Source organism: Paramisgurnus dabryanus, chromosome 6, assembly GCF_030506205.2.
Source record: "Paramisgurnus dabryanus chromosome 6, PD_genome_1.1, whole genome shotgun sequence".
In the NCBI taxonomy this organism is placed as follows: domain Eukaryota; kingdom Metazoa; phylum Chordata; class Actinopteri; order Cypriniformes; family Cobitidae; genus Paramisgurnus; species Paramisgurnus dabryanus.
Window position 1 is genome coordinate 17,035,565 of NC_133342.1, and position 11,641 is coordinate 17,047,205.

The 11,641-nt window shown below is 35.2% G+C and overlaps 1 protein-coding gene across 1 annotated transcript; it reads right to left on the reverse strand.

The window, feature by feature from the left end:
* Positions 1–8,800: 8,800 nt before the first annotated feature.
* dynlt5 (dynein light chain Tctex-type family member 5) lies at positions 8,801–11,515 on the reverse strand. Its single transcript, XM_065265966.2, has 5 exons — positions 11,246–11,515; positions 10,898–11,005; positions 10,654–10,745; positions 10,303–10,427; positions 8,801–9,432 (listed from the first exon to the last, which is right to left on the reverse strand). The coding sequence occupies exons 2-5, from the start codon at positions 10,999–11,001 to the stop codon at positions 9,229–9,231; spliced, it is 525 nt and encodes a 174-aa protein (XP_065122038.1). The 5' UTR covers positions 11,002–11,005; positions 11,246–11,515; the 3' UTR covers positions 8,801–9,228.
* Positions 11,516–11,641: the final 126 nt, after the last annotated feature.

The window sequence follows — 11,641 nt, forward strand, 5'->3', positions numbered from 1 at the left end:
GGGTAATACAGGTCCAAGAACATGGTTTGTTTTTTAAAGCAAAACACCATTTGAAAAACAGCTTTTTTGTATCAGGCATGCAAGCTAGTAAACAAATAATGTGTCATATAAACACAAGTATAAGTGCACTGTAAAAAATTATATTAAATCAGTACATATTTTATGTTACTTTCACTTAACAAATTAAGTTTATTAAGTTATGTCATCTTATCACAAACTTAAAATAGTAGAACAAAACATTTTAGAGAAACCAAATCAGTCTTTCTATTTGTTACACCAAGAAATATATAGGTAATTTTGAGTGAATTTACTCTATGTAACTTTTAAAGTGCAATATAATAAACATTTAAACATATTCAAAGTTGAGTTTCAATTTGTTATAATAGTAGTCTCACTTTTGCTGTAAAATACTGTATTGCATTAGGCCAGGATCTATTATCAGAAATTCAGTACTGCACTTTGGACACGTGTGTGTGTTTTGAAAAGAAATGTGTTGGTCGTTTGAGATTAGGATTGATTTAGAATTCATAATCCCACCAGAAACATAAATCTGACTTTTCTGTGACAACATACAGTAGATGATTATTTAGAAACTCCATTTATTCTCCATGATATTGATCTTTGCTGCCACCTGTACAAAATCTCTGGATAATAGGTCAATGGGTCAGTACTTCACTGTACACAATTTTATTTATTTATTTACCCTTTAAGTATTTTATAAGTAATTTAAACATACTTAATATTATAAGTAATGTATTTGCTTAGCTGACAACTATTATGATTTTTTTTTTTTAATACTAGGACCATTAGGACAAATACCATTTTATTCAACACTAAATTGGAACTGTATGTATGTTGTTGTTTTTTGTGAGAAAGAGTATGCTTTTTGCAGTTTACCCAAAAGTGAAATTTCTGTCATCATTTACTCACCCTTAAGACGTTCCAAACCTTTATGCATTTCTTTGTTCTGCGAAACACGAAGGAAGATTATTTGTAATCAAGCAGAAAGCAGAAGCACTGACTTCCATGGAAAGTCAAAGGTGCTCCAAAACTGGTTGGTTACAAACATTGCTCAAAATATCTTCCTCAATTAATGAATATTAAAGTGCACATATTCATTGCTAAAAACAACCTTATTTTGTATATTTGGTATTGTATTGTACCGTATATCTTTATTGTCCACCAAGGTGGAAATTTTTCTTTGGCTCCCCATCACATAAAAGAAACAAAAGGAACTACAAAATAATACATACAAAACAAAGACAAACATCCATTAGAAATTCACATTATTGCATCACAGTATCTCAAATTGCACTTGTTTTATCAATCCCTTGAGGAATTAAGACATTCGATAGCATTTGAGATAAAAGACCTCTTAAACACATTTTTATGTGCTATGGGAACCCCCTATATCACCTTGCCTGATTTCATAGGCTCAAACTGACCAAAGATAGGATGAGAACGAAGTATCTGCTAGAATGCCTCTTGCCTTCTTCTTTGTTCTCTCTGCATATAGTTGTGCCAAGGGCTTCTGTGGCCTATACCAACAATTTTGCTTGCCATTGACACAACTCTGGAAAGCTTATTCTTCAATTTACAGTTTAAATGCTCATACCAGGTGGTAAAATGAAAAGTTAAAACACTCTCAATAACAGATCTATGCACAAGTTCTGTCTGAGAAGATAAAGCCGCTGTGAACATCTTTTAAAAATGTACTCTGTATTATCAGTAAAACTCATCTGGGAGTCCAGAATCGATCCAAGATATTTAAAAATGTCCACAATCTCAACTTCTTGTCCCTTCATGTTTGGTTATTTTGCGCATGATTATTTCTTTGTCTTGGCTACACTGATTTCTAATTGATCAAAACAATACCATGTTTGAGATCTTTAATATACTCTAAATAGTTCATGTCCAGTGAAGGGTTAATTTTATCCAGTAGGCCAACTAAGACCATGCCATCTGCATACTTAAATAATTTGAAGTGTTCCTCATTAATTATAAAATCATTTGTATAGAGGGCAAATAACACGGGGGAAAGGACACAGCCTGGTGGGCATCCATTGCTCACGGTGACCTCATCAGACATATAATACATGTTTGCGTGGTTTATGGTTAAAATACATTATTTTCCACATACATACATTTTTGTAGCTCCAGATATCCTGCCTTTCTCAAACGCATTGATTTTGTACAAAACTCATTGATTTGAAAAGCGTTGTGCCCTTAATTGGCCAGCTAATCTGTACGTTGTGATTTGCCTGAATACCTCTGACGTCAGCCAGAAATATGAAGCCCCTATGTTTGAAAGATTTGCACACAATGCAAGGCTGACAGGAGTTAACTTACAGTCTGCTTCCATGCGGGAGGAATTATGGTAATGTCGATCTTGTCTATGTCAACTCGCGTCATTGTTTACTTTGGAGTTTGTACCTTTGCATATCGTTAACATGTACCAACACACTTACACACCAAAGGAAATGCAAAGGAAGATAGTTAAGTCTCATACTATAGGCCACTATTTGAAATGTCATTTTAACAATTTTTTGCAATTATTTTAGTAGTCGGTTATATATTGGCCTTTAATTTATAAGTTCTGTGTATGTCTTAAAACAACAAACCACTTTCTGTGACACAGCATGCATGTCTTTACTGGATTTACTTTGTTTAAAGATGTTATAAAAAATTATTAAGAAAAAGTTTATTTTGTTATTACCTTCATTTTGCACTTTGCCAGTGTAATATTGGTTTAGTAATGTACACTTGGGTATCCATCAGCACGTCACAAAATTGAGATTTTAATAAAAAAACAAAAACATTTTAATATGTTTTCAACTAGCATGTGACCATGAAATCAGACACTATACTATAATTAGTTTCTGTTTTTTCCTTTAACTCACCTAAAGTACACTTCTCATATATGCTCATGTTTCAACAGGCTGATCTGATTACTTAACCTTTACCTGTCAGCCAACTCTCCATTATCCTATAACCTCAGCTTACACTGGTGTGACTTTCTCCAACAAACATCAAACAATGCAGATCCATTGCAGCTTAACAAAAACTTTTTTTAACTTTCAGATATGCTCATTTCATTTTTTGCATTTTACAATTGAAATACTAAAGCAGCTATTTAGTGATTTTTAAGTTTTTATCAGGTCATTAGGTGGGAAGCAGACTGATTATCAATTTTTAAGGAAATAAAGTTAATGTAAAACTTAAAATAGTAGGTTGGATTGACTTAAAAAAGTTGTTTTTACAGGCCACTTCCATACCTGTAAACAGCATATAATTGTAAAATGATTATAGCCCTGTTGCACCTAGTCTCAGCCTCTTAAGTCCCCAAACATGACGCAGTACAAAGCAAAACATGATTGGTTGCTTTATGTGTCAGTCATATGGCCTTTGGCCAGTCCTTGGCAATTCAAATTGGCCATGGTTCCCAGACCTTCAGTATGAATGGCTACGCGAGACTATGTTTCACCATACATTGCTACTATCCTTGATGCAGACACTTATTATGTTTTAGAATTGTTTAAAATGTTAACATATGTAAACCAAGCCAAGCTAATATAAAAATATGCAATAAATAAATATTACAAATTGGAGACTATAAATAGAATGGGTTTTGGTGGGCACCACGTTGGAGACCCCTGACTTAACAGATACAGAGATCTGTTTAGATATAGAGAGAAAACTGAGCTCATAGTACACACTGTTCCATTCTGAGGACATACAAAGTAAAAAAAAGAAAACATAGCCATTCAAATTTAATTAGCTGGAAAAAATATACTAACTGGTTTCTTTTAAAGGATCAAAACAGACAAACAAGTTTGACTTCTGAGTGGGCGATAAATGAGTGTACTATAATAAACATATTTGTGTTCTTTTAATTATGTCATTAATAAAAAGTACAATATTGCAAAACATTTAAGGAACATTCCTCACTACTGGTATGACGATTGTATGTGCCAAAACTGGCGAGACAAGTCACAGCAGGTTAAGTACAAGATTTCTCTTTTTAATGTAGGTTAATCTGTATGTGTTAAGGCACCTGCCAAGATAGTCAGCTGAGTTGTGCAGTTTGTTAAAAATGCAGAGTGGCAGTTGTTCAAAAACAAGGGCTTGGCCTTTAACAGAAACCGGTTTTCAATTCACCTTCTTGCGGAAACCAAAATTCACATTGGTGTTTATGTTTTTATTTTCTTAATTCAGGTTTATACGTACGTTGTTATCTTCTTGAAAGTGAAAATTGTAGAACATGTAGTAAATCAGATTACCCTTGTCAAAGTCTAAAGAGAAACCTGGATAAAGGGCTTGAACTGAAGAAATGTACGGCCAAACAATATCCTCGCATGAACCTGTTTAGATGGAATTTCATCTATTGAATTACGAGTGTGTTTCCACCCTCATTCCTACATGAAGTCACTCACCAACACATTTCTGTTCAAAGTGACATACAGAGTCCAATGTCATAATGCTTGAACTAGTATATAGTTATTTATGTTAGAATTTATAATTTTAAATTTAACAATTTTAAAATAACAATATACACGTTTCAACAACCTTTAACCAATCACATGATTCAAAGGAATTTAATTATAAAAAAAGATTTAATGTAATGTTGACAATTTAGTAACTGTGTGATCAGGACCTAGCATTAAGCAGAGTCTTGTATCACACTGAAGGGGCTTATTTCACGATATCAACTGGCTGCCTGCACATTGTCCTCCTTATTACATGTTTTTTTTTATCTCATAAAAAATATTTTATTACAAACAGTACCGTGAGTCAGATCCACATGTACATTATATACACTCATCTAAAGGATTATTAGGAACACCATGCTAATACTGTGTTTGACCCCCTTTCGCCTTCAGAACTGCCTTAATTCTACATGGCATTGATTTAACAAGGTGCTGAAAGCATTCTTTAGAAATGTTGGCCCGTATTGATAGGATAGCATCCAGGGCACGAAGCTCCCGTTCCACCACATCCCAAAGATGCCCTATTGGGTTGAGATCTGGTGACTTGTGGGCCATTTTAGTAAACTCATTGTCATGTTCAAGAACTAATTTGAAATGATTCGAGCTTTGTGACATGGTGCATTATCCTGCTGGAAGTAGCCATCAGAGGATGGATACATGGTGGTCATAAAGGGATGGACATGGTCAGAAACAATGCTCGGGTAGGCCGTGGCATTTAAACGATGCCCAATTGACACTAAGGTGCCTAAAGTGTGCCAAGAAAACACTTTCCCCACACCATTACACCAGCAGCCTGCACAGTGGTAGCAAGGCATGATGGATCCATGTTCTCATTCTGTTTACGCCAAATTCTGAATGTCTCAACCGAAATCGAGACTCATCAGACCAGGCAACATTTTTCCAGTCTTCAACTGTCCAATTTTGATGAGCTCGTGCAAATTGTAGCCTCTTTTTCCTATTTGTAGTGGAGATGAATGGTACCCGGTGGGGTCTTCTGCTGTTGTAGCCCATCCACCTCAAGGTTGTGCGTGTTGTGGCTTCACAAATGCTTTGTTGCATACCTCGGTTGTAACGAGTGATTATTTCAGTCAAAGTTGCTCTTCTATCAGCTTGAATCAGTCAGCCCATTCTCCTCTGACCTCTGGCATCAACAAGGCATTTTCGCCCACAGGACTGCCGCATACTGGATGTTTTTCCCTTTTCACATTATTCTTTGTAAACCCTAGAAATGGTTGTGCATGAAAATCCCAGTAATTGAGCAAATTGTGAAATACTCAGACCATGCCACGCTCAAAATTGCTTAAATCACCTTTCTTTCCCATTCTGACATTCAGTTTGGAGTTCAGGAGATTGTCTTGACCAGGACCACACCCCTAAATGCATTGAAGCAACTGCCATGTGATTGGTTGATTAGATAATTGCATTAATGAGAAATTAAACAGGTGTTCCTAATAATCCTTTAGGTAAGTACTCTAAAAGAGTATATTTATAAATGCATGCATGCATTGCATGCAGATGTTTATGCAGTTTCCCAAATTTTCTGTTTGTCTTTAATTTATTGTATTTACATGTGTGTCATATCGTCCATACAGCTTTCTGAATATCGGCACTGGCCATAAAAAACCTACATCGGTCGACTACTAATAATAAACCTGTTTGAATCTGACCTACACTGTCAGAAGAAATAGATAAAATGGACCCTTTAAAAAGGTCCTAATATGTAGTATTTAGGCACAGATACAGTATAGATTTGGCAACTTTAATAAATGTACCCTTGAGGTACTAATATTCACTCTTTGGTGTCAATGTGTACTTCTGGGTTACTAATATGACCTCTTTATGTGAAGAAGTGCAAATTTTGAAAGAGTACCGCCCTCAGTGAAAGCTATAGGGACAATTTTTTGATCATTTTTTTACATAAAGCTAAAAAAAAACAAGAACAACATGATCTTCTAAAATGTTGGAAGTTAAATGTAACCACGATCATCCATAAAGTAGTAGAAATTAAACAGTGTTGATATGGTTTCATAGATTGGCATCTATTTTGCTTACAGGCCTTGTCCGTGTGTTATTTATCAAGAGATAGTCCACATGGATGTTCTGTTAACAGAGCCATGTAATGAATTGGCAAAGATCACATTTGTTGAGATAGATAGCTTCATTAAAAGCCCTAACGCATATTTATTTAGAAAACAATCACACCCTTAAAAGTAACACTTGTTAATATCAGGACCTGTTCCTATTTCTGAGCACATTTGCTGATAGTCATTTACACATGGCACAAGTTTTATTCTGTAGTCTTATGAACAATCACAGGAGGTTTTTTATTAAATGACAGATTGTATTTTAAACTCAAAAGTGGCCATATTAAATGTATCTATAGATCTATAAGCGTGAAAGCCCTCTCCGAATACTACAGACTGGTTTTTTTATTACAGTAAATATATGTTGTGCCAGAGCACTAGGCAACAAAGTGTTTCCTAGTCAAATAAATCGACTGATTGTAGCCTTTCAGGTGAAATTAAGAAGGTTTAGGAGGAAGTAAGTGCCATCATTATATTGGTGTCATGTGGGACACATACAGATCGACTATATGCACTTTTATGGGCATGGATTTATAAAACGACTCTCGTGGGCACTTTGCCGTAGCAATTAAAACAAAGAACCCACGTTATGAAAAATATCAATTTGTTAAATTAGCTGTACACATAATTGGCACGCCATTACAGCATCATGTTTTTCTTTAAAACAAACTCACGATGAATTGGCGAGGTATGTTTTGTCTTGGTTTTGTGGGTAATTTTAAAGGTTACGGAAAAACTGTCAATAACACATAAATCATTTGGATTGTATATAAATGAAGATGGGAGATTCTAAGATCAGAAAACGCAAGCGTCCTCTAAGAAAATACATCTAGAAGCTCAACGCAAAGATTGAGATTTCTATTCTCTCAGATATCTATACATTATCCAGACATGAGAGTCGTTCTGCTGGCGCTGCTGCTGTTGTTTTCTGTACGGGGAGATTCGGCCCAGACTCAGAAAGGGCTCAGGCTCTGTGGCCGGGAGTTTTTTCGGGCTGTGGTCTACACATGTGGGGGTTCAAGATGGAGAAGGAGTCAAAATGAAGACAACATAAAGGGTCAGTATACATCTATCTTTAATTGTCAATAGGATGTCTTAATCAATTACGGCTAATACACATCAGCCCGATTAAACTCCGTATATATATTTAAAGTTTTTAATTATTGCTGTATTAGGAATGCACTGATGTAAGTTTTTTTCCCACTATCAGCCGATTGTTTAAAAACAGATGATGATCAGTGCAGATTCAAAAGGACAGAAATCCAGTTTGTACTCTCTGCACATCTAGGATTTCATTACATAATTATTTGAAACAAGTAATTAATAGTGAAATTATCAATATCTAATGGTATCGGTAGATGTCATTCAAAGAAACTAAATATCGGTATCAAGAATTCCTGTATTGGTGCATCCCTACTAATTAAAGGGACAGTTCACCCAAAAATGAAAATGTTGTCATCATTTACTCACTCTTGTGTTGTTACAAACCTGTATAAATTTCTTTGTTCTGATGAAGAAGATATTTTCAGGAATGTTCGGAATCAAACAGTTTGTGAGCCCCATTCACTTCCATAGTATTCTTTTTTCCTACTATGGAAGTGAACAGGGCTCACTGATGGTTTGGTTACAAACATTCCTCAAAATATCTTCCTTCGTTTTCCTCAAAACAAATACATTTATACAGGTGTATAACAACACAAGAGTGAGTAAATGATGAAAGATATCCCTTTAATATTATTTTATACTGTGTTATAAATACATTTTCGTCTGTATAAATAAATTGAATGTCGCATTTTAGAACATTAACTAAACTAATTATGTGTCAGTAATATGTTGATAGTTACTTAGCATTTTCATATACAGCTTCTAAATGGGTACAAGCATTATCCACTGACCAAATCAAACATAAATCCAGGCCTTGTTTGCCACCTACTGGTGTTTTGTGGCAATATTGGGTTGAAATCATTGTGTCCAGTTCCAATTTTCAGTGTGTTTTAGTAAATCTTTGTCTAATTCAACATTATGAGCTGTTAACGAAATAAAGATTTACATTATAAAACTGATTCACCACAGGGTATGAAATCCAGACTGGCGTGGAGTCGTTTAAGGCCAATGAAGAAATGGATCGAACAGAAAGAGACCTCTACTCAATGCTGCCCTTACTGTGCTGTAAAGTTGGTTGTCAAAAAAGTGATCTGGCTCTCCTGTGCTAAGAAACTATCATTGGTTGTGACATATCATGTGGCTCTGTTGTTTTTTAATTGTACGAATTTATATAGACGCTTGTGTTTAAGCTGGTTACACTAGTTTATCTTATTATGTTGTAGTAAGGTGTGTCTAACCCTAACTGAACATTGCGTCCCGTCCATGTTGACAGGTGTATGCCATCTAAGATGTACTGTAGTTGTGCAAGAAAACCAATTAAAGATTGGCATTTGAAAGAGATCAGAGTCCTTTACACCCTGCAATGTTTGTGCGTAAGCTTGTAATAGGTGTTTTTTCCTACCTGTTTCTATTAAAACAATTCTCAACTCTAACGCAATTTTAACACGCAAACTCTCAATGGATTTTATAGTTGCAACAAAATAAATGGTTTATTAACTTAAAATGAAGATTTTTTTCAATTTACATTCAATGATATGAAAATACTCCCTGTATTATTCAAAGTAGACCCCAAAGACATTAGCACTGGCAAAGAGCGAGCTGTTTTTGAAACTGTGTGAGGAGAAAGTATCATGTGCTGCATCCCACAAACATCGACTCCCCATGCGTATGTTCTGATCTCTGATCTGACCAATGTTAATGATAACTATGATCTTATAGCGAGGAATCATCAGGTCTTTCACTCTGGCTTTGACAACCTGAAATTACAACAACAGACATTAGCTGCCTATTCATTTTTAATATGTATTCATATTTATAACCTTATAAGATGAACACAGTTTTGCCCCAACCCTACTCAAAAACCCCTGCCAGTAATTTTTTTGTCAAGCAAACTATGTTCATAGGGTCAGAGTTGAACTATGTAGGACAGTTGCCTTCCGGAAACAAAACTAGACCGTCCTAATGTCAATGGGGAATTATATGTTTCAAAACTGTGTACAAGTGCACCTAGAAGTTTTGGTAAACATATTTTTTAATGTGTGCCAAACTTTGTTAGTTGTGAAAATTACCCATGAAACTTTAAAGGGGACATTTCACAAGACTTTTTGAAGATGTCAAATAAATCTTTGATGTCCCCAAAGTAAGTTCCAGCTCGAAATACCATCTAGATAATTTATCAAAGGATGTTAAAGTTGCTACTTTGTAGGTGTGAGCATAAATGTGCCATTTCTGGTGTGTCATTTAACATGCAAATAAGATGATATCTACACTAAATGGCAGTACCATGGTTGGATTGTGCAGATTAAGGGGCGGTATTATTATAATAGGATCTAATTTTTCACATGCTTGCAGAGAATGGTTTACCAAAAATAAGTTACTGGGTTGATCTTTTTCACATTTTCTAGGTTGATAGAAGCACTGGGGACCCAATTATAGCACTTAAACATGGAAAAAGTCAGATTTTGAGGATATGCCACTTAAAAAAAAACATTTTACCACATTTTCACAAGGACTTACAATGTTTGCATGATGCTGGACTGTTTGTGAGCTGATGAGTAACCGGTACATTTAACATGTTATTAATTTAAAAGTACAAATTCAGAACAAATTAAAATGCATCAGCTGACCTCTGAGATTGTTTTGGTCATTTGTCTGCACAGTTCAGGTTCATATTTTTCCTCCTGTAGATAACTGGTCAATACATCCTTCAAAATGTCATTTACTGTTAACACTGGGAAACGGCGTGATGGTGCTGCACGTAAATGTACAAAAATATATTTTAGTGTGAACGAAAACAAATGATTAAAAATAGCATTGCAGATATATTATTATTTTTATCTAATTTTCATGTATCGCTAAAATGCATATATAAATGCTTATCTTTGCATAAAAAACTATTTTTGTCTGTTAATGACTATGAAGTGTTAAGTAATTTTAGTTTATAGATAAGTGTTTGCATGTTAAGAGTCAAGACTTACTGAGCTGATATGTGTTGTCCATTTGCACTGCTGGTCGTGGAAGATCATCATGGTGACCCGGCTCATCAATGTAGGACACAGTGCTGATAGAGCTACAGTTATAGACATACAAAAAAAATAGGATGGTTCATACTCTAGTATAATAGTTTAAACATATATTTGAAGACATTCCTGATAAGACATCTGTAAATATTTAGTCAATTTGTTTTTACTATGTGGGTTTGTAGATGTTAGAGTAACTTACTCTTTGGTTTTGCCAATAGCTCTGACTTCATGACTGCTCAGGGAAGACACACTTCCACGCTTCTTCTGCAAACGGGCGGCCTTCTCTTTAGCTAAATCTGACATTTTCCTGAATAAATAAAACGCGTGACATTCAACATGTATCACAATCCGCAATGTAAAAAGTCAGTGCTCTGAATGTGAAATTGTAAACACACAACAACAAAACCCATTACTGTCTCTTTTAGGATAATGCAATTATGTATCGGTCACCAATAATAATATAATATAAGTGCATTCGTTTACCTTGGTACATTTACTGAAACACATTGCAGAATTAACCAAAACAATTAACTTAGTATAAACTTACCGCTTTGATGCGTTTCTCCCACACACCGGAAATGCAAAAAGCGTCACAGCATTGTTGTGAAGCGTTGTCTGGACAACAACTCACTGTCAATCCGAACGACTAAATTAATAGGCTTGTTCGATTTCATGCGGCGCCACTAGAACTAACAGGCGAATGACGTCAAAGTACCGCGAGAGCGTGTCGAAATTAAACTTCGCCATATGATTTCTCGAATCGCCCTCGCGGTACTTTGACGTCTTCCGCCTATCGGTTCTTCTGGCGCTGCATGAAGTCAAACAAGCCTGTTCTGTCAATAAAGTCAATGTTACGTTGCTCAGTAACCTTTCTTATGTTTGCGTACAATAACACTACAACTAAGTTAAATTACGTAAGCATACATTAAGTAAACACAAAAAA